The sequence below is a fragment of the Cynara cardunculus genome, assembly GCF_001531365.2.
Source record: "Cynara cardunculus var. scolymus isolate 2C chromosome LG 12, CcrdV1, whole genome shotgun sequence".
In the NCBI taxonomy this organism is placed as follows: Eukaryota; Viridiplantae; Streptophyta; class Magnoliopsida; order Asterales; family Asteraceae; genus Cynara; species Cynara cardunculus.
In genome coordinates, this window is record NC_037539.1 from 2,077,050 (window position 1) to 2,100,785 (window position 23,736).

General features: G+C 34.0%; 5 protein-coding genes across 6 annotated transcripts in view; 3 read left to right on the forward strand and 2 right to left on the reverse strand.

The window, feature by feature from the left end:
• LOC112522737 (probable WRKY transcription factor 4) overlaps nt 1–2,688 on the reverse strand; it is a 5,788-nt gene extending 3,100 nt beyond the window's left edge. Inside the window, exons 1-2 of the mRNA XM_025132038.1 lie at nt 2,260–2,688; nt 695–1,218 (exon numbers count right to left, since the gene is read on the reverse strand). Coding sequence (XP_024987806.1) covers nt 695–1,218; nt 2,260–2,688 — 953 coding nt within the window. The remainder of the gene's footprint in view (nt 1–694; nt 1,219–2,259) is intronic.
• A 2,628-nt stretch (nt 2,689–5,316) lies between these two features.
• Nucleotides 5,317–8,135, forward strand: LOC112522928 (transcription factor IIIA-like). Its single transcript, XM_025132274.1, has 6 exons — nt 5,317–5,500; nt 5,839–5,973; nt 6,639–6,930; nt 7,028–7,263; nt 7,513–7,656; nt 7,842–8,135. The coding sequence occupies exons 1-6, from the start codon at nt 5,366–5,368 to the stop codon at nt 7,989–7,991; spliced, it is 1,092 nt and encodes a 363-aa protein (XP_024988042.1). The 5' UTR covers nt 5,317–5,365; the 3' UTR covers nt 7,992–8,135.
• A 983-nt stretch (nt 8,136–9,118) lies between these two features.
• Nucleotides 9,119–14,620, forward strand: LOC112523039. Of its 2 annotated transcripts, none has more exons than XM_025132471.1 (3): nt 9,119–9,297; nt 10,529–10,680; nt 12,450–13,017. In XM_025132471.1, the coding sequence occupies exons 2-3, from the start codon at nt 10,543–10,545 to the stop codon at nt 12,828–12,830; spliced, it is 519 nt and encodes a 172-aa protein (XP_024988239.1). In that variant the 5' UTR covers nt 9,119–9,297; nt 10,529–10,542; the 3' UTR covers nt 12,831–13,017. The 2 variants fall into 2 exon arrangements, with proteins under 2 accessions (XP_024988239.1, XP_024988240.1); XM_025132472.1 differs by lacking the exon at nt 12,450–13,017 and adding an exon at nt 14,087–14,620 and having other exon boundaries at nt 9,125–9,297.
• Nucleotides 14,621–15,218: 598 nt separating this feature from the next.
• On the reverse strand, nt 15,219–17,346 carry LOC112523417. The gene is made up of 4 exons (XM_025133009.1): nt 17,088–17,346; nt 16,285–16,374; nt 16,109–16,205; nt 15,219–15,534 (listed from the first exon to the last, which is right to left on the reverse strand). The coding sequence occupies exons 1-4, from the start codon at nt 17,308–17,310 to the stop codon at nt 15,396–15,398; spliced, it is 549 nt and encodes a 182-aa protein (XP_024988777.1). The 5' UTR covers nt 17,311–17,346; the 3' UTR covers nt 15,219–15,395.
• Nucleotides 17,347–20,802: 3,456 nt separating this feature from the next.
• On the forward strand, nt 20,803–21,499 carry LOC112523153 (nodulin-related protein 1-like). Its single transcript, XM_025132633.1, has one exon. It carries the CDS (start codon nt 20,874–20,876, stop codon nt 21,312–21,314), a length of 441 nt encoding a protein of 146 aa, XP_024988401.1. The 5' UTR covers nt 20,803–20,873; the 3' UTR covers nt 21,315–21,499.
• The last annotated feature ends 2,237 nt before the right edge of the window (nt 21,500–23,736 follow it).

Here is a 23,736-nt window from a genome sequence, read left to right on the forward strand (position 1 = left end):
CTCTTTTTATTTTTTTAATTTAAAAAATCACTGATATAATATCTTTTATTTTTAATTAAAATAAAATTTATCAATAATCTTTTTTAAATGTAAGTATTTTTTGGTATATTTGTTTTATTTTATAAAATGTAAGTACTTTTTTGGTTCAAAAATGTTTAGGAACTTTATCGCTCAAAATATGAATGTTCAATGGCTTTTTTTCATTCTTTTTCCGTTATTTTACTACGTTAATTAGTTTTATAGGTCATAAGAATGTATATAACATGTTTTAGAAAGTCTAAGAAGTTGTTTAACAAGTTTTGAAACGTTCAATGACTTATTTGTTCCAAAAAATTGTCCAAAGACTTAATCATTCCAAACACTAAAGTCCATTGGGTTTTTTTTTAATTTTCCCTTAGTTTTATAGGTCATAAGAATGTATATAATAGGTTTTAAAAAGTCCAAGAAGTTGTTTAACAGGTTTTGGAATGTTCAAGGATTTATTTGTTCCAAAAAGTGTCCAAGAACTTAATCATTCCAAATACTAAAATTCATTGGGTTTTTTCAGACTTTTCCCTTTTATAATATGGTATAAATATAGATAACATTAATTTTAGGTTTTAAAAAAAGGCTTTTTTGCAAGAGAAAAAAAACCCGGATACGATGGTTAAAAAAAGTCAAAAAAAAAAAACTCCAAATTCTTGGATAAAATTACCTCCTTTTTGCTTGAGGCATTGTAACATCATCACTGGCTTCTTTACCGTCGCTTGATCCTGACCGTTGATCACCCTTCATGCTCATTGCATCAACTCTTGAATGGTTAAAATTACCAGTCTGACCTTTGAATGATTCAGGCTCGCCGGAAGTTCCAACACCAGCATACTCCGATCGCGGTGGTTGGTGGTTGTGCTGGCCGTTATAGATGATCTCCGTCACTAAACCATCTAGATTCCGTTCAACCTTCTTCTTCACCCGACAATTTTGATTTGTGCATTTATAATAGCTTCTTGGGTATTCACTGCCCTTCACTTGCTTCTGCCCGTATTTCCTCCAGTTGTACCCATCTTCCGATGGCTTATCAGCAGCTACCGACGGAGGTTGGGAGTGGGAGTGGGAGTGGCCACCGGAACTGGAAAACTCCGGTGACTGCTTTGTGGTGGTATGGTCTGGCATAGGCGGTGGAAGACGGTGGCGTGTGGTGGTTGCTTTAGGTTGCAGTTGTGCAGCCTGTGTTGTGACCTGAGCCAATGCAATAAAGTGCAATTAAGTTCCGATATTCATCTAAACCGTTAAACTGCACAAACTATTTACAACATATCACAAAACGCTCTTTAGAATTTCCGCGATGCAGTTTACAGTTTGCATCTTTATCAAAAATCACCACGCGGTGCGGTTTAAGCTTTTAAGTTATCAAACCGCACCGACAATCACGTCATGAATCTAGGGCTTCTGCTCTAGTTTACTCTCGAGTTTCAAAAAAATTCAATTTTTAGATACAATCGACGCCTTAATCAAGATTTCAAACTTCAATTTTCATCTAACTTTAATTGAAATTGTTTTAATTTTTTGGACTACGGTCACATTATCGTTGATTTTATAATGCCTAAATTTTAATCTTATAACTATTAGATCATAGGCATGAATGAAATGTGATAGGTACTAACTGCATAAACCGCACAACATTTTATAGTGCGATTTTTTACAGTTTAAGGTGCATGCAGTGCGGTTTGTGGTTTGGAAGAATGCTTAAACCGCATATGAGCTGCGGTTTGCAGTTTGACCCTAAAGCGCACGACGAACACCCCCATTTAGTATAACAAAAGCAGCAAAAGTTTAATTTCATCACCATTTCGATAGATAACTTGTTACGTTGATTTTGTAACATATGATAACGTGCCTTCCGTCTACAAAATATTAACAAAAAATGGACGATAAATTTGACATCTACGTTATTAGATGTTACAAAACCACGACCCTTTTTTTTTTTTTTTTTTTATAGCTTAGGGGGTGTTTGGGATTGCTTATTTGAAATAACTTATGTTTTTCTACAAAATAATTTATCAACTTATTATAAGTCAGAAAGGTTTAACTTTTTCAAAAACTCAATATTACCGATTTGGCATAGGTATAAGTTGTTTATCCAAACACTTCAAAGTCCTTATTACCGGTACCACACCGGAATAAGTAAATAAGTTATTTTTTATAGGAAAATTTGAAAATTTATTACGATAAATAGAACTACGAGTTAAGAGGCTTTAAACCATCGGAATATTTGAGTACCTGAGCCGGAAGAAAAAATCCCGGTGAATCGAGCAAGGTGGCCGGACTTAATCCCGGAGGAATAGTAAACGTAGATGCTTGCGTAACTACCAAACCAGACGCTCGTCCGGCGTTACTAAACTGAAAGTCAACGGCCGCACCACCGCCCGAAGCATCAGCACCGGCATCCGAATCACGAGAAAGAATACGGCCAGGAATCTGCGCAGGCGATGACATAGTTCCGGCCAAAAGCTGAGAGAACGAACGACAATCCGATTCAACATCGTTGTTCGAGAAGAAGTTCGAGATTAAAGTCATCGGTCCCGGACTCTCCCCCGGCCTGCCGCCTCCGCCGGTGAACAAGTTCTCGACCGTCGAACTTGACGGTATAGAGATCGTTGGCCGTAAATACGGTGCCGACGATGATATCAATCTTCTCTTCTCGTCCATTTCCAAAAGAAATCAACTTTTTAACTAGTTAAATTCGTGTAAAATTTCCGGTGAAAGTACAAGCGGCGACTGAATCCTCCGGCAAGCGTTTGGCGATTGTTTTATCGTCTCTTTTGAGATTATCCCAAAAGTCAACACAAGTTATTGGGAGTGGATACCGGAAAGTGCTTATTGAAACCTTTTCCATTTTTTGAAATATTTCACAATTTTCTCTTATTGTTTCATTCAATATTTCATTTCAGTCCCTATAATTTAATAAATTTCACTTAGATCCTCGACATTTTTGATTAATATCAATTAGGTCCTTAGGCTTTGCTTTACCAACATCTTTTTTTCTTTAAATAGGTAAACAACGAATAAAAAACGTTTTTCAACTATTTAAATTTCTATATATATACTATATTATAAAATATTTGATAAAAAATCTTAAAAACCATTTTTTATGCATATTACTTAAAATTCAAGATTACAAGTAAAGTATGCATAAGTACAACTTATTAAAGTTTAATGTTTGAATTCGTGTAACTAACTGCGGATAAACATAATCAAATAGATGATAAACATCTCATTTTAAAATATAAAAAATCTAAAATACAATTAGGATAATTATCGAGTTCTATCAAAATAATTAATTATTATCTTCATAAAAAAATTATATTATTAAACTAAATATAAATTAATTCGTTATTGAACTAAATTAAATTATAATAAAAAAATTGAATTAAAAAATTACATAAAAAATATGAATTTTAAATAGTTAAATTGATACTAATATTGATATATTTTTGTCAAATTTTTATGATATCTTCAAATTTATATTTTATTCAAAAATAAAAACATTATCACTTTTTCAAAATCACATAAGACCATACTATAACACCGACTGAGATAATGAATAAAATGAAATATTAAAATCAAAATGTATCTCGCTGCATTGCGCGAATACCCTTCTAGTTTTTCAATAAGCAATGTTTACTGATCATAAAGTTAAATTTTCAATAATTTTATAATTCAGAAAAATAAGAAATAAGATTTTTTATATTTTTATTTTTAAATATATCATGTCAAGCATTACCAAAAATAAAAGAGGGTGTGTGAATCCGTTTATGGTATGTAAATATTATACACTTAAATAAAAAACACATGAAAGTACAATTTTTTTACACACATCATTGTTGTTATTTTGCTATAGTAGCATGTCTAAGAATACGATTGATTCAATATCGATGAATCTCGATAATAGGATTGAGGGTTGGAACAATAATTTTGCGTTCAGTTCTCCATCTTAACGACACAAAAACGGCTTGATCAGATTCCTGTCTTGCAAAATAGGATATAAACAAAAGTGGAACAAGTATGTCTCGGTGTTCGGTGTTATGCATGAAAAAACGATTTTTGGTGTGTGTATGGATTAAGCTAGTGGAAAAGCTATAAATGTTTAAGAAGACAGTGACAAGCATGTGAGTTTGTGAGGATTAGATCTGTAAACGTTAGATGCATCTCATCGGACCAAGTTGAAAGGATAACTGATAATCCATATTGTACGCGGATAAGTGAGATCTCAATAAATGGTGTTGTATTTACATTATTATTGTTGTTGAAAACTGCGAACATGTTTTCAACTTCTAGAACAATATATCAAATGCTTCAAGAAGCGATGTTACGAGTCTACGTCTGTTGCACGAGATATATTTCAATTTTAATGTTCCATTTTACTATCTATCTATGTCGATATAATACGATTTTTAGTCGTTTTGAGAAAGCAATCATGTTTTTTTTAATAAAATATAATTTAAACGTATCATAAAAATTTGGAAAAAAATATATATCAATACTAATATCAAATCTACTGTTTAAAGTTAAGGTTTTTTGTGTAATTTTTTTAATTCAATATTTTATTTATATTTAATAACAAAGTATTTTATTTATCGTTTTATAATACAATTTTTATAAAGATAAAAATAATTTTTTTTGTTTTCACTTATGATTATCCTAATTGTATTTTAAATTTTTTATATTCAAAACGAGATGTCTATCCCGTATTTGATTATTTTTATTTATAATTAGTTACACAGATTTTAAAAATGAAAATTTAATAAGTTGTACTTATCCACAATTTACTTATGATCTTGAAGTTTAAGCAATGTGAATCAATAAACAGTATTTTATGCATAAAAACTATTTTTAAGAGTTTTTTTTTTAATGTTCTATAATATGGTATAGAATATAGATATACTGACCACAAAGGTGATGCCTGATTGGTTTGAGCTTAACTCTGTCAAAAGTACCAGGAGGTCTCAGATTCAAATCCAAGGAGAAATAAAAATCTTTTTGTGGCCAAAGAGGTTCAAATGCGGTGACTCTGGATGGTCGTCCTGGGATTAGTCGGCTTGCATAGCGGATTGGATATCTAGGTTAATAAAAAAAATATAGATATAGATTAATGGGTTATTGGGTTGTATGACTTGTAAGTTGTAATTGTATCACGTAAGGCAAAATTCAGGCCGAAGGCCCAGTCACGAACCGTAATTAATCTAAGCCCAATTTATTGGCAATCAAGTGGGCCTCAGATCTGGCTCACCCAAATTCCAATTAACAGATACAGTTGAAAACCCTAGTAGTAGTTTCATTGCGACGGCCATGAACATATCTCTCTAGGCAAGCACAATCTGTGAATATGGGAGAAGAAACAACCGATACGAAGAGAGAATTTCCTATTTTCAGAGACATAAGGCGTTATACTTGCGAGTACTGTGGTATCGTTCGTTCAAAGAAGACTATAATCAACGCTCACATTCAATCTCATCATCAGGTTTGTATTTATCTACTCGATGTTCTTTTTGCTGTAATTTTGTAAGGCATTTGTTGAGCTTCATGTGAGATGGAGGTTATTGTTTGGAGTAATCAAATATGTGAAAATTGTATTGGTTTTAATGAGACTGGTTAGGTATGTGGTTGCTGGCGATTCAATCGAAGGGAGATGTTTATAGATTTTGTTTTATGCGAGGGTATACCGTGTAGTTTTTTTGCTAACCAGGAGGAAATTTATCGAGTTTCGAGCTAGTTTTTTGATTTAACCACTGTAATGGATGCTACTAGTGGTTGTTATTGGATTACAAGGATTTAATTGGAACATTTTTGATCATTTAGGATGAAATAGAGGAGAAAGAAGGCGATAGGGAAGAGGATACAGAAGGGGGAAAGTTGAATGTTTGCGAGGAATGCGGTGTTTCTTTTCGAAAACCTGCACACTTGAGGCAGCATATGCAAAGCCATTTGCTCGAGGTATTACTGAACACTGATATTCTGTTCTTAATTCAATAATAGTGGTAATGAACAAATTGCTGATTCAGTAAGTATTCCAAATATGGTCTACCAATTTGATTGCATGATATTGGCTGCCAAAGCTTATGCTGTCTACCAACCGAACAGCCCCTAAAGGCTAAAACCATCTTCAATCGTTTGCAGCATTTCTTGCTCCGACATGGTCTAAAATTTGGTGTAAACAATCATTTGTCTCCATCCCTGATCTCGCCACAGCATTTTAACCCCAAAATAGAATATTTTAAGTTTATTCCTTATTTGTAACTTATATAGATTTTCTAACTATGTTAAATTCGAAACTTAGCTGCTTTTCTTTGTGCTTTTTAGTCATTAATCTTTCATAGCTTCAATGCTTCTGCAGGGTGTAAAGTTACATTGACTTTTAAAATGTTGTGAATAAATGGATGTTGTTGCGTGATGCATTGGATCCCACACAGAGAACTCCAAAATGTGAGACCTTGATTGGATTAGTATCAGGTAGGGTGACCTCCTGAGAAGCTCCATCAAGTGATCCTCAATCACGCTTAAGTATAAGGTTCAAAGATTCTTTCATCTATGTAATACCGAAATGGTGTAATCATCACATAAATAACGTTCTCATCATTAAGCCTTTTATCTTGCTGCAGAGGCCTTTTACTTGTCCAATAGACGACTGCAATTCCAGTTACCGTAGGAAAGATCACTTAACTCGCCATCTTCTTCAACACGATGGTAAACTTTTTAATTGTCCTATTGAAAACTGCAAAAGCAAGTTTTCAATTCAAGGTAACATGACTAGACACGTGAGAGAAATCCATGACGACTTGGGGTCTACTGCTGATGACATGAACGAACAGAAGCAGTATGCTTGTTTGGAACCGGGATGTGGGAAAGTTTTTAAGTATGCATCAAAGTTACAAAAACACGAAGAATCTCATGGTAAGTGGGTGGTGTTAGTTTGCTGAGTTTATTGATACTTCTTGCCGATTGTTTATTATTCATTCTGATGAAATTCTCTGTGGATTGATTAATGCAGTTAGGTTAGAAACAGTGGAAGCATTCTGTGCTGAACCGGGCTGTATGAAATATTTCGCCAACGAGCAATGTCTAAAGACTCACCTCCAGTTTTGCCATCAGCACATCAGCTGTGAGATATGTGGGAGCAAACAACTGAAGAAGAATATTAAGCGTCACCTTCGCACTCACGACAAAGTGGTTTCAAAAGAGAGGATTAAATGCAGTTTCAATGGTTGCAACCTAACATTCTCAACGGTAAGAATAGTATACTTATTTCTTACCTCTAACCATCTTTTGTGCAACAAGTAGTCCATAGGGTCTGCTTTTGGTACACATGACAGAACAAAACTAGGGTTGCTGTATGCACCCCCATCTAAAATCTTTCGGAATTCTTTCACTTGCATGCCTCACTCATGCTCGTCCAGATTTGTCCAGTTCCGTATGTGCACCAAGCGCACTTTTGAAGACAACAAATTTGAGTTTTATCCTGTGTGAAAAATGCAGATTTCAAATCTCCGACAGCATGTGAAAGCTGCCCATTTTCAACAGAAGGAATTTGTGTGCAGCATTTCCGGGTGTGGAATGAGGTTTTCGTTCAAGCATGTGAGAGATAAGCACGAGAAATCCGGCCGCCATGTTTACACACTGGTAAAAGACGGACTCATATTCGATATATATATATATATATATATATATGAACTCTAGTCATCATCCATAAATATTCAAATCATAATAAATGAACTCTCATCATTTCATCCATAAATATCTCAATTAATTGGGTTGTATTGTTTGTACAAATGAACAAGGTTGCTTATATTTGTTGGTGTTTTTAGGGAGATTTTGTGGAAGCTGATGAGCAATTTCGATCAAGGCCAAGGGGTGGTAGGAAAAGGAAATTACCAACTGCAATTGAAAGCCTTATGAGGAAGAGAGTTGTTGCGCCTGCTGAATCTATACAAGACATCTCTTGGTCGGTAGATTAACGGCTCAGATTTTGATTGGTAACTGTAGATCTTGTAATTATTAAGTATGAATTGTCGTAGCATATGTTGTCATTTTTGTTTATATAGAAAAATGTTACTTCAATGTCTATTGATTTCACGTAGAATAAAAAGGACAATATATAAAATTGAATATTTGTTATATTAATATAATACTCATTATATTGAGATTATATGATGCGAGTCGACCTCTAATATCAATATACTTGACTTGAACTCGATAGTTATTTCTTAAGCTCGAACTTGACTCAATGGCTCACGAGTAGTTATAAACTAAACTCCATTCAAACTCGCTTGCAATTTTTTAAGCTCAAACTTATTTGAAGCTTGAAACAAGCTTGAATTGCAACTCAAATCAAACTTCAACTCAAACTTGAATCAAGTTCACGCATTGAAATTTATGAAATATTAGGGTATTTTAACTTGATTCCTATATTCTGTAACATACTTTTAATACTTTCATTTTGGTACCTAAGATGTAAAGTTTTAAACATTAAATTTCTGAGTAACCGGTTGAAGAATAATTTTAGATTAAAAAAAAGTCAATGTCAATAAACATTAAATTCCTGAGTAACCAGGTTCAAATCCAAGGATAAATAAAAATCTTCTTATGGCCACAGATGTTCAAATGTGATGACCCCGAGCTATCTGCAAAGCAGGTGGTCGCTCTGGAATTTGTCGGCTTGCATAGCGGGTTAGATATCCAAGTTAATAAAAAAAAAGTAGTGAATATTTTGACTTTTAGTTCTCTATTTTCGAAAACTAAAAATACCAGAAGGTCTCAGGTTCAAATTCAAGGAGAAATAAAAATATTCTTATGGCCACAGAGGTTCAAATGCGGTGACCCCGAGCTATCTGCAAAGTAGATGGTCGCTTTAGAATTTGTCGATTTGCATAGCGAGTTGGATATCCAAGTTAATAAAAAAAATTAGTGAAAATTTTGACTTTTAGTTCTCTATTTTCGAAAATATGTAAAGATGAGAGAACTATTTTTTATAAGGAGGGGCGAGGGTGGGGGGGGGGGGTAGTAATTACTTCTAAAGTGCAAGGGGTCAATATGAAATCAAACGAACTACAAACCAAAAAGGGAAATTTCACCTGGGAATTTTGTCGATTCAAGTTTCTCAACAAGAGAGCCACTCTCCGATCGGGCTCACCTTCATTTTTCATGGCTTCTCTGCATAATTACAACACCACCTTCGGAAATTCATAAACCTATCGACAGATTTAACTCAAACGATGCTTATCGATTGGAATTGATCAAATATTCTTATCGCTAGCAACTTAGGTAATGCTCGCCATCATTTTCCCTAATTTTACATTCTAATTGTTTGATTCGATTGGAGTCTTCATTTTGTTTAATCCACTTGCTTTTTGAGTGATTACTTGATAATATGTTGCGTCCATGCAATTTTTATGACATTAAGGGTATGTATAATTGATTTTTGTTGGGTTTTTTGCTCGATAAGCTGTGGAATTGACTTATGATTCGATTTGTGGGTAGCGAACTTTAGGTTCAGTTTATGCGTCTCAATAATAGACGCAATTTCAAGTTCCCCAACACAAATCAGGGCTAAAAAGGAAACTAATTATAGGGCTAAAAATGGTTCATAATTCGATATATAAAGTGGGTGTTTTAGGGTTTTTTGGGGAAATTGAAACTCTGTGTAATTAGATATATAATCGGTTCACTTGAAGTTTTTATTCAGTTTTTGGAGTTTGATGCTCTTATCAATCTTATTAAAGAACATATTTTGACTTTTCTGAGTCAATGTGGGTACTCTGCAACTTTGAAATTGGCAAGAGATGAATTAATTTTTTCAGAGGAAAAGTTGGAAAATTCGTTCGATTTTATAAGCTGTAGAACATGTTTCATAACATGTTTATAACAATTTTATAAAGTTGTTGGTTTTCCATTATGTCCTATATGGATAAAGCTGACTGTGTGGATTAATCTGTTTGTATAGATTGGGAGGGTTTTTTCATGGATGGAATGAGCGCTTTTTTTATTGGGAGGGACAATTTTGGGAGAAAAAACGTGGCTTTCTGTATAAAGCTCCTCCTAGAAGCTTACTGAATAAGCTACTTTCTATATCATTAAGCCACTACCAAACAGTCATGTATAGCTGACTGAGTAAGCTATGAGTCTCATTAAGCTGTTAACAAACAGACCTTTAGTCCTCCAAGTTTTAAGAATTGTAGGTTTAATTACCAAAAAGGCACAATGTACCAACCATTTGCTGATTTTAAGAACATGCTGTAAATTCATATTCGTTGTCCAATTAGCGATTTGGGTAGCTTAATTTCACTAGAAATTTGGTTTGATAGACTACATATAAGCACTGTAGCGGCCAAATGATTTTTGGTCAATGTCGAAATAAATATTTGTCTAATTGGGTAACTGTTACCCGTTTCGTCATATTGATGAATGACTAATTTTTCTTATTCTTAGATGATTAATTTTCCAGATGTGATTATATCTTCGACTTGTTTGTTTTCATGTCATACGAACCCTCAAGGTCATACATCCAAGATGGAGGAAGAGATGATTTCTCTGCGTAACATCATGCCCGTGGAGCTTGCAATCAAAAGGGAGCTAGAGTATCGTAAGAAGATGGATGTATCAAGAAACCAACGTCAAAATGACTTAAAACCCCTTGTACTCACGCAGGTAACCTTGTGAATAATTATTATTCTCAATTTAAATATAGCGTTATAAAATGACCATTCTGAAAGTAGTATTGAATAAGTTAGTTGCTAATGATCTTGTGTTAAATACTCGTGTGCATGTGTTTCTGTAGCCATTCTTGTTTGCCAACAAGCCAATGAATGAAACCAAGCTGACCATTTATGCAACTCAACCTTAAAATCGAACATTTAAGGCCCGTTTAGTTTGAAGGAATGTTTTTGAGGGATTTGGGATTTTTTAGTGTGTTTGGTTTGTAGGATCTGGAATGGAACTGGATTTCATTTTTTATAAAAAATCAAATAATAAAAATAATTAACTTACCTTTTTATTAACCGATTATTACAAAACAAGTGTATTTAACATATTTTAAAACATTATTAAAAACAAGTCCTAAGAAATCTTGTGAAATAACAACCACCCTCGTGGGATTTCTAAATCCATGTTTGTGGGATTTCAGTGAAATCCCGAGGTTTCAAATCCAAGCATTCATTCAAATCAAAGATAGAATTGTAATGGAATTCAGTTCCAAATCCCTGTAAATCCTATCAAATTTCGAAAACCAAATGGAGAGTCCTTTTGAATATCGTTTTCTTCTAGTGTTTCTTGCTTAATACCATTTATAATCCTTAAGACATAACGGAATGAGGGTTTGTTCCTCTCTCTCAATCTCTGCATTATCACACCTTGTACTGTTTGCCGCTCTGTCTCCTACTGTTTCATTGCAATAGCCGATATCTTGCGATTGTATTTTTTTCATTTTATAATTAGAAACAAGAATAGAATTTAAAGGAACTCCAAAATTGGAAAAAGAATATTTTCTGAATGACCCTTTTTTGGTTTGTAGATGAATATAAAGTGTCGTAAGAATGACTGTTTAGTGGTGGCTTACTTCCATACAAGGTGGCTTATCAGAAATACAACACTCTTTAGATTACAAAATTCTGTAAACAAAAGACTTAATGATTGCCATTTGTCAAGCAAGGGGTAGGTTCAAATGGAAATCGTAAATATTTTCAGAACTTGAGAATCAACTATTCATGTATTATTCATGATGAATGTCGGGATAGATGTTCATGATGAAAATTATTCATAATGAAAATACATGGTATTCATGATGAATAATATTCTTGGATATTTTGGGTCATTCACCATGAATAATACATGAAATAATTGGTTCTCAGGTTCTAAAAATATTCATGGTTCTCATTTGAACTTTTCCCTTCCAAACAAAGTCTAAGGGCCTGTTTGTTAGCAGCTTAATGAGCTTAATAGGACTAGCAACCTATTCGGTCAGCTATGAATGACTGTTTGGTGGTGGCTTAATGATATAGAAGGTGGCTTATCCAGGGGGAGCTTTATGTAGAAAGCCAAGTTTTTTATAAACATGTTCCTCCCAATTAAAAAACCATGCTCCGTCCATTTTATGAAAAAAAACCCTCCCAAACAAAAACTTCCCACCCTATACATACAACTTTATCCATACATAACTTAATAGAAAACCAACCAAACAGCCCCTAAATGTGGTATAAAATGTGTTTTACTACAGATTACAAATATCATATGCATCTTAGACATAACAACACTATTTGCTATTCTTGTCAACCCTAAGAAATCACTTTTAGTCTTTTAGATTTGTGTTTTGTTTCTTTGAACAACCCAAAGTGATTGTATGCTCAACTCTAGTCTTTATGTATATAAAGCCACAATTTATCGATTTCCATCGTCTTAAACTAGCAACATCCGCTTTGTAGGGCCCACCAACTCAACCTGGGAAAGAAGACATCGAGTTGGCAGCAAAAGTCTCTCGAAAGTCTCCAATGCCACAGTTTTCTTCAAGCTGCCGAACCTTCCAAGAACAACTTGCGTTTTCTTGCAAAGCTTGTCAGTTGACCTTCGCTACTGTTTTTCACCTTAGCGGTCACTTTGTAGGTCAACAACACAAAGTCAACGTATCTCTAATGAAGAAGAGGAAAGAGGCCATAAGTAACCCGATATGGTGTGAATTATGTAGATCTTCATGCTCAAGTTTAAGCGAAATGGAGCGTCATCTTAATGGGTCAAGGCATAATTCATTGGTCTCGGAGTTTAAGAATGGAGATTTAGCCACAAATTGTAAAGGGAAAAAACAATAAACCAGAAACCCATTGGTCATGAAACCGTTCTTGGTTCAGCCATCGTTCAAGATTCACCACAAATAGGTTAGTTGTAGATGTCTTAATGATTCTAGCATTTACATTAGGTCTTTGAGATCTTAGTGCAAAGAGCTTATTCAATAAGATAGATTATTAAGTCAAATCATTCTCTATTCATAGTTTGATCTAATGCAACATATTCTTATTATTTTCGATTATTTAGCCGGATGACCTTCTCAGAAACTCAATTTAAGAATCTAATCCTCAAGTGGTATTTCTAAGTTTTCACAAGAGCGTACTGTTTTGAACCAGGAGCATATCAGGTGACGGTCATTGAGCTAAATTTCTTTTTAGAAGGTCGTGCTCTTGATTGAAAACTCATTTAAGATCATTCATTCAAAGAACCCTATTTTCCTCTTTGCTGCGAATTTGATATGAAAAGAAAATTATTATCGGGTCAAATTTATTCACAAAGTCAAACACGGATTGTACAAGTATATCACAAATCCACCCGTAACGTTACTTCTTAATTGCAAGAATATTTAACTTTATTTCTTGGTGTCGGTCTGGCGTTTTCTTGGTTGTTTAAGTATATTACTACATTGTTGCTATTATGATGTCGGGATATTTAGGTATATAACCTTAAATGAGGTTTTAGTTAAATCCATGACTTTTCTCATAAGTATAAAGCCATTTTTTCTTTAATGAGTCAGGATGTCATGAATTTAATTAAAAACTCATTTAAGGTCATATTCCTAAATGACCCATCCAGACCAACCCAACTCGCCTTAGTTGGGTTGGGTTGGGTTATGTTTTAAATGTTATTTTTAACTGTTTGAGATTTTTAAAACCACACTAGTTGTTTTGGATTGTTCAAACGTCTTTAAAGCAACCAACCCAACCCACGTGCAAACCCTAAATTGGAGTGAGGGCATGTGTTTGTTAGTAGCTTAACGAGCTTAATAAGACTCAACTTATTCGGTCAGTTATATATGGTTGTTTGGTAGTGGCTTAATAATCTCAAAAGGAGCTTATTCAATAAGCTTCTAGTGGACTTTATGCAGAAAGCCAAGTTTTTTTTAACCTGTCTCTCCCAATTAAAAAACACGCTCCTTTCATCCATGAAAAAACACTTCTAAACAAAAATCTTTTCATTCTATACAGATAAATTAATCCATACAAACATTTTTATTCATACAGGATTTAATGGAAAACCAACCAAACAGCCCGATTCTATAACTCTAAATTTCATATAGGTGTCGGTTCTTCAAAGTCAAAGACGTGTAGAGCAAAAGCGAAAGGTCCAACCCTACAATGCACAAAGCTCTCGGACTCTAATGTCTTCCACAAGGTTTGTTTGCATGGTGTGTCGAATGGCGTTTGCGACTGTATTCCATCTGAAGATGCACGGTGAAACTTTCGTTCATAGAAACAAAGTTTATCTGTCAAGAAAAGGAGGCGAAAACGTAAGTAACCCGTTCGTATGCGAGCTTTGTGATGTTTCGTGTTCGACTGGCAGAGATATGGAGTTTCATGTTGCTGGGCTAAAGCATGCTGCGTGTTTTCAAAAATTTGTGGATGCAAAAAGGGCAAGAATTCATGGGAATTTGGCTTCAAATCAGTAAGCTTACAACCATGTTTTTGAAATGTTAGGGGCCGTTTACCAACACAGATTGGATAAACACTGACCGTTAAGAGGTTTGGTCAGGGTAAGTGCTGATTGAAAATGGTTGTTTACGACGTGTTTTTGTAGCAAGTGTTTACCGATAAAATACTCTTATCATCTTGCGTTGACCTGGTAGGGGAAATAATAGGGAAATTGACCAAAATAGTTGATCTTCCCAACCAACTTCACTTTTTAGCCATTTTTTAATTGAATTCCCGTTTTACCCAAAGTTTATGTAGAAATTTGAATCTTTATGCAGAAAATTGAAAAAATTTCCGCTTAAAGATTCAAATTTTTGTGTAAGGATTCAAATTTTGTACTTTTTTTTCCTTTATTTTTTTTAAGAAGTCAAATTTCTGCATAAAGATTCAAATTTCTGCGTAAACTTTGGCTATTTTTAGAAGAGGTTCTGAAAAGTGGCTAAAAAGTGAATTTGGTTGATGGAATTGGCTATTTTGGTCAATTTTCCAAAATAATAGTGTTGATTGGGTAGGTGCTCTGTCCGCACATCAGTCAGTCATATCAGTCTTTAGCTAATGTTGACCGAGTCAGTTGTGCTGCTTGAATTAGCACCGCTCAGTAGTAGGTAAACATGTTGTAAGAATGCAGTCTGGGTAAGAGGTTCAGCCAGGGTAAACATCGATTGAAAATGGTTGTTTTCTTTACCATATAATAACCACTTCCTGATAAAAATACTTGTATCATCTTGTGCCGACCTGGTAAGTTAAATAATAATATTGACCGGGTAAGTACTTGGTCCACATCATAAGTCGAAGCAGTCTGTAGGCAACTAGCTGATATTGATCGAGTCAACCGTTTTTAAAAATATCCGTGAAACCCGATGAATAACAGAAGTACTACCCAATCTACAAAAGGTACAACTACATCAACAAACTCTCTCATTCTACGCCGGCCTTCTTTTTCAACATTGCGATGAACTCGTCCTTCTCTTGTGGCGACATCCCTTCGGCCGAGCAATCACCAACGCCCCACTCTGCTCCTCGTATGCAATACTTGTCTTGAATCGCTTGTCGGTTCCTATAATCTCACACAAATTAATCACAAACTTACCGAGAACGATTTAAAAGTAAGCAACAACATAAAATCAGAAGTAGGCACAAAAAAACATAGCCCACAACATCAAATCGGTTCTACCAGACGCCGTATTATGTCTAATTGTTCTTAAATGCTAGGACCAAACAGTTGTGTATCATATATAAATGTTATAATAAACTGATAAGAAGTTTTTGGACGTCCTAACAAAAAAAAAATTAACATGACACTTCATTTCAAATGTCATAAAATACCCAAAAGCTGTGATAACATTCCATTGTAACACCTTTATACAACACAATTATTTATTCGTATAAAACATGAAGATATCTTTGAAACCAAAAAGACTTTTGGCCTAGTGGTATGTGAGTCATTGGTCTCCTAAGAGGTCAAAGGTTCAAACATCATCATCGGTGTGTGAGTTTATTTGTTCTATTTACCGTATATAAATATTATATACTTAAAATTTTTTTTAACTCTATACGAATATATATATATATATATATATATAATTATATAAAAAGGACATGTGAAATGACGATATTAACCTCGGCCTTACTTTTCTTTGTTCAACTTGGATTTCTCAAGCAACTCCTTAAGCAGGGGAGACTCTTTGAATCTTGCATCATTTTCTGCGTACCTTTTTTGGTTTTCTTCTGCAAAAACACAAGAATTCTAGTTGAGTCACGGAATCCGATTCCCGAATATGGTTTGGGTATGTGAGTCGGGATTTACCGTTGAAGCGAGTGAAGGAGTCGATCTTAGGTAGTTCCGGACCAGGGATCGATTCTAATCCAGAAAATCCCGAAAGTATTCCGGCGTCGGCTATAATTAACCATGATCACCAAAACAATTAGTTTTTTGAAGGCTTATGCCGTCCCAAAATAGATGTCCATAATAATAATAAAAAATTACATAATCATAAAAATATGTAATTATACAATTAAGAACTTGAAAAACCACCCATTTTATGTAGTATTCATGATAAAAAAAAACATTGAATAATAACGATTATTATTCTTCATGATATCTAACATGACATTGATTATGAAGACTACATAAAATAGACGGTTCACACTTCTCAAAGTATTAATGGTTTCTAAATGAGCTTTCCCCTATTGCAATTTTTAATAAACTAAATGACAGTTTTATCCTTTATAACAGATATTGTAATGAATTTATCCTTTTCATAATCAAAAGGTAGAACCAGAAAATATACACTTCAAAATGAAAACTTCTTTTAGGATAAAATATGGATATTTAGCACCACATTCATCATGAATACTACATAAAATAGGTGGTTCGTAAGTTTCGAAATACTTAAGGTTTCTAAACAAGTTTGCCCATGTTACACTTCTAAAAACTATACCACAATTTTATCCTTAATAACACAGATAGTAATGAATTTATCGTCTCATAATCTAAAGGGTAGAATTGGAAAACAGACACTTGGAAATTTTAACTTATTTTGGGACAAAATGTAAATATTTATTCTGGGATCGATCAAAAAGTTGTGTGATAACTAGAGTTGTAATTACCGGGGTACGAGGAGAGAAGAACAGTCATTGAAGCAGCTAATGGAAGAACAGACTTTTCAAACCAGTTTCTTTTCAATGGTTGTGATGAATTTGAAATATGGTTAAAAGGGTGTCGGGAGATGGTGGTGACGGTGGTGGTGGTGGTGGCGGCAGTAGTGGCGGTGGTGGTTGGTGGGGTTGAGAAGCAAGTGTGCCATGGAGGTCCAAATGAAGAAGAAACCATGGCTGTTGCTTAATGTTTGTTAAGAAAGAATGGAGTAACGGATATATACATTAGTGGTGGATCTTGAAAGACAGATAAAGAGGCAGTGGAAAACCATTGGTTGTTATTCATTTCTGACGTGGCTAACTTTCATTGGTCACTTCAACTTGGGTAAGTTGGGACAAATTACATGAAAAAGTAGCGTATTTTAACTTGATTCCTATTTTGGGTAACATACTTTTAAAACTTTCGTTTTGATACCCAAAATGTAAAGTTTTAAACATTTAAGTACTCGGGTAACCGATTGAAGACTAATTTTAGATTAAAAAAAATCCATGTCACTAACCACGTCAACAAATAATATTGAGTTGGATATTACATTACTCGTCACATCAGCATGATAACTGGTTAATGATTCAATCGATTACCTGATTACTTAAATGTTTAAAACTTTACATCTTAGATACCAAAATGAAGTTTTGAAAGTACGTTACCAAAAATATGAATCAAGTTAAAGTACGTTACTTTTTCATGCAATTTACCCTTTTAATGATAGCAAAATTTTACTGTGTGTCGGTGAAAAAGCACAAAATTGAGAAAAATAGCTAATTCATTAAAGTCGATCCACTTTTAGTTATCTCAGGAACCACTTCTCCTCTTATTTATTTATTTATTTTTTATTAACTTGGATATCCAATTCGCTATGCGAGTCGATTAATTCCAGGGCGACCACCTGCTTTGCAGATAGTCTGAAGTCATTGCATTTGAACCTCCGTGACCACAAGGGGATTTTTATTTCTCCTTGGATTTGAACTTGAGACCTTCTGGTACATTTGACCTTTGAAGCCAAGCTCAAACTAATCAGGCACCACCCTTGTGGTTTTCTGCTCTTATTTAGAAACCCCTTTATGCGTAAACTTTCCACTTTCTGCATAAAGATTCAAATTTTTGCTCTTTTTCCTTTATTTTTTTTTATCAAGTAATCAAATTTCTGCGTAAACTTTAGCTATTTTGGGAAGAGGCTCTGAAAAACGGTTAAAAAGTGAATTTGGTTGATGGAATTGACTATTAGGGTCAATTTCCCGAAAATGGCTCATGTAAAACCCGAATACGTTGTGAGCATGTTAAAAAAAAGCTCTCAATTGAGCATGGAAAAGACTGATAATCTTATTCGGTGAGAGACATAGCAAGTACCGATAGTTTTACTTCGTAAGTGAGATAAAAGACTTCTACCCTATAATTGCTTACCGGGTTTAAGAAGCTTACCAAAAATCCATTTTTTGGTCAAGAATGTCACATGATAATGTAAGGGTTTGTTCGTTAGCAGCTTAATGAGACTCGATGCTTATCCGGTCAACTATACATGACTTTTTGGTATTGTCTTAATGATATAGAAAGTGACTTATTCAATATGCTTCTAAATGAGAGTTTTATGCAGAAAGCCAAATATATTCAAATCTGTCTCTTCCAATTAAAGAATGCGTTTCTTCCATCTATGAAAAACCATCTCAAATAAAAACATTCACAATCTATATAGACAGATTAATACACACACACATAACTTTATCCATACAAGACTTAATAAAAGACAGACAAACAACTTTTAAATGAAGATAACACGTCTTGTCGATATACATTTACCCCGTAAATATTTGGTTTCTGTAACGAAGGACATATAAGTTTTATGTGTTATATGTATATATATATATATATACCCGTCGGTCAATATAGATCTGCGAGGATCAGCGAGGGATTCTGAATTTTTGTCATTTCCCTCGCTGATCCCTCACTGATTTGCGAGGGATCAGCGAGGGATTTTGTAGAAGAAATTTCCCTCGCAGATCAGCGAGGGAATAGCGAGGGAAAGTTTTTTTTGGTATTTCCCTCGCTGATCCCTCGCTGATCAGCGAGGGATCAGCGAGGGAAATCCCAAAAAACTAAATCCCTCGCTATTCCCTCACTGATCTGCGACGGAAAACTTCCCTCGCAGATCAGAGAGGGATTTAGTTTTTTGGGATTTCCCTCGCTGATCCCTCGCTGATCTGCGAGGGATATTTTCTCTCGCTGATGTTCGTCGCTGATACCTGTTTTTCTAGTAGTGAGATGAAGGAATCCATCAAGAGGAGTTTAGTATTTATCAAACATAAATTCATCACAAACCTCTTCACCTCCCATGTAACTGGAATTTACCCTTGGACATATACCTTCCCTCTGGTACAACCTTTATATGCCAAGCCCCACCCCATTTGTGCATTATAGAGTTGTACATTTATGAAACAGGGTGCTCCAAAGGGGTGACCTGAGAACACAAATGAATGGTAAACATGCATTGAAGAGTTGTACCATACAACATATCAATGCACTTATTCCACCATATGTGTTCTTAGTATCACTCCTGTGGGGATATGCCCTTGTTGGGGTTAATTTGTATCAACCATGGAAATGAGACTTATTTATGCTGGTTGTGAAGCTACTTCCAAAATGTCACATATGTCCTCATCACTACACATAATGTTGTCATCTTTTCTATTATTTCAAAATTAATATAAAAATAATATATATAATTATATATATTATCACATGTGATAAGGATGTTATTGCGTTCTTGTAAAATGTAAGTGTTTTCATTTGAACCTCCACCTATATATATATATATATATATATATATATATATATACTGTATTAACTTTAGATATTTAACAAAAAGAAAAGTTCTAGAAAACCGAAGAATTTTTTCATTCTGGATGATTAAATCTGTTAAAAAAATTAAACAAATAAACCATTGAATTTTCTCATTTTTAATGGTTAAATGCTTGAACATTTCTATTTAACAAATAAAATATCTAACTTTTAAAAATTGGTTACCTATATCATTTTAACCCAAAAAAACTATCTGTAACCGGTTAGAAATGTTATCAAAAAGTACATCATTCAAACCCTTCGTACTCAATGCCACACCCCCCCCCCTCCCCAATCGTCATTCCATCGTCGACCGTTCTCCATCACCGCCATCGTCGTGTGCTCCATCACTGCATTATCGTAATTGGCTTCTGTTATCGATCTCCCTCTTTTTGATATATTTCTTTTTTTATTCTCCTTTTTTTATCTGTCTACACGTACTCCATTAAATTGTTGGAAAAGAAAGGCAAAAAAAAAACATATCTAAAAGAGGGAGATCGATGTTAAGTTTTTTTTTTAACTTTAAAACATTTCTAACTAATGACAGATGATGTTTGGTAATTGGTTGGACCTTCCAAATGGTGGGCTGTGATGGGCTTTTTGCATGTAGTATGGGCCTTCCACACTATTAGTATTATCCAAACAAAAAAACTAAATATTTTAGAGGTTATCCAAAATGCGGGCCCACATAATTAGTTATTGGTCATAAAGTGACCGACACATGATCGTTAACAACTATTACTTTAATACCCTTAGTCGTGTGTCCCTCACCACCACTCACTGTCTCTTTAACCAAAGGGCAAAATCGTAAACAGATCGTCTATTTATCCTCTCAGATAGTCCAACAATCACCAAAAGATCCGTTATCCGTTTCTAAATATTCCGGCGTCCATTCTCACCGGAAAATGGATTCGTTTATGAGCAGCATCAAAAGCGCCGCCGCCGGCACCACGACGGAGGGAGACCCAAAGAAGGCCAACCCAGACCAGCCATCGGCGTCGGAGCTCCTGTCAAGTGCCAAGTTGGTGGCGGAGGCAGCCAAGTGTGCTACAAGCAATCAAACGGAAAAGATCGACAAACCCAAGGTGGCCGGCGCCGCCGCGGACATCATTGACGCCACCGAGAAGTACGGAAATTTTGATGAGACGAAAGGGGTGGGACAGTATCTAAAGAAAGCAGAAGATTATCTTAACGATTATGAGAAGTCCGGTGCTACACCACCACCACCACCGGCCAAGGAGGAGGCGCCACCGGCCAAGGAGGAGAAGAAGGTTGAAAAAGAAGAATCTGGAAGTGGGTTTGGAGCGGCGGATGCTTTGAAGGCTGCCGGAAGTTTCTTCAAGTAGAAGTTTTTAGGTTCTATAATTATGTAAATCAAGCGATAATTGTGTGATCATAATCGCATTGTGACTTGTACTTCGCGTTTTAAATGTTGTACTTTGTTTATGTATAAATAATTAGGTTGGGTGATTTGCCGCTCTAATCCTATCGTTTTAGGTAGAGTATCCCTACATTTTAACGGTTTGATGATTTATTGGCTTCGTTTATAAGTGTTTGGGATTGCTTATTTGAAACAACTTATACTTTTTTATAAAAACATTTATCAACTCATTATAAGTCAGAAGAATTTAACTTATTTAAAAACTCCTTATTACCGGTTTGGTACCGGTATAAGTTGTTTATCCAAACACTTAAAAATGCTTATTATTGGTATCACACCGAAATAAGTCGATAAATTATTACATAATTATATGATAAACATGCAACTTTTGTATTCAGCAACAAGTTTCATCATCTTTGTTGCAAATAAGTAAATAACACCAAAACAACGATGCTGTATAGATTACTTAAATTGTGTTTGCATCAGACATTTTATATCTGTAATTGGTTAAATTTAGGGCAAAATGAATCAGATTGTAATAAAGTTTGTCTTAATTCTTATTTAATGTAAGAAAGATTTTTTTCACGATCAATATAATAAAGTTTCATAATTCCTATTCTTATTATGTATTTAGACAAGTAACATGCTGATCTTGCAACATTTGATAACATGGATAATATCGAGTTCACTGCCAAATTTGTTGTAATCTTTTTGTTAACAAGTATCCATGTCATCAGATATTACAAAATGGTCAAAATAAGTAAAAAAAAGAATAATAAAATGAACCTCTGTTGTATGCATTGAGAAATAATATTTATTTCGTTACAATAAATAGAAACTAAACCAATCTTTATTGCATTTTGATATATTTTTCCTTTAAATTTACAAAACACCAAAGAATGCATTGTTAAAACGTTAGGTAATCAATATACAACTTACCATATATTATTTTTTAAAAACTCTTAAAATTATTTTTTATGCATTAAGTAATGTTTATTGATACATATTACTTAAAAATTCAAGATTACAAGTAAATTGTGTGCATAAGTACAACTTACTAACGCTTCATGTTTGAATTTATGTAACCAATTGCGGATAAACATAATCAAATAGAGGATAAACATCTCATTTTAAATTTAAAAAATTCAAAATATAATTAGGATAATTATTAAGTTATAACAAAATACTTATTTATTATGTTCATAAAAATTATATTATTAAACAAAAAAAAAATGAATTAAAGAAATATAAAAAAAAGAAACTTTAAATAGTTAGTCTGGTATTAATATTTGTTTTCAAAATTTTATGATATCTTCATATTCATATTTTATTCAAAAATAAAAATATTATCATTTTCTGAAAATCACATAACACCGTATTATAACATTGATTGAGACAAAAATAAATAAAACAAAACATTAAAATTGTTATGTATCTCAACCACAAGAGTGATGTCTGATTGGTTTGAGTTTGACTCCAAATGTCAAAAGTACCAGGAGGTCCCATGTTCAAATCGAATGAGGAATAAAAATCCCCTTGTGGCCACGGAGGTTCAAATGCGGTGACTCCGGGGTTTCTGTAAAGCAGGTGGTCGCCCTAGAATTAGTCGGCTCGCATAACGAGTTGGATATCTAGGTTAATAAAAAAATGTAATGTATTTCGCTGTTTTGTGCAAGTACCGTTCTAGCCTAATTTTTGGGAAATCTGACCATTAGTTAAGTCATTTTTTGTTAGGTCATAAATTGGTTACATATATAAGCTATTTGCCACAAATATAAACGTCACGGAACGTAGTTTTCAATGCCACAAACATGTACGTTCTTGGGATTTTACCCGTTGATATAATCATTCTTGCCTTCTCTTAACTCGAATTTCTTGGTTTTTTCGGTTTTCCCTATTTGTAAATACTGCTCCTTTGGAGATCTTATCGACCGTCTCCATATTTCTCTTGAAAATCTTGCAATGCTCGAGAGCTTGTTTCCGCTCCAGTTCATTCTGTAAGTTTCAACAGTTATTTTTTAAGAATAACAGTTAAAATAACAGGTTTTTCTGTCTTATAAGATTAACAAAAACGAAAATCAGACCTCTTTTTATTCTCCCATTTGAATACTTTTACTTTCAACTTCACAAATTTAATCGAAATCAAAAACAAGTTCTTAAAATTTAACTCAAATGATTTTGGATTATCTACGAAGTGGACTTGACTTATTCATTAAGTGGAAATGGAGCCCACGTTATCAAATATGTTGAATTGTACTTTTCAACGATGGCAAATATTATATATTAAAAAAGTGATTAAAAATAAAGGAAATTGCTACAAATAGTCATTTTCATATTAATTATTTTTATATCAATTATTTTTTAATTCTTATTAAATATATTTAGTT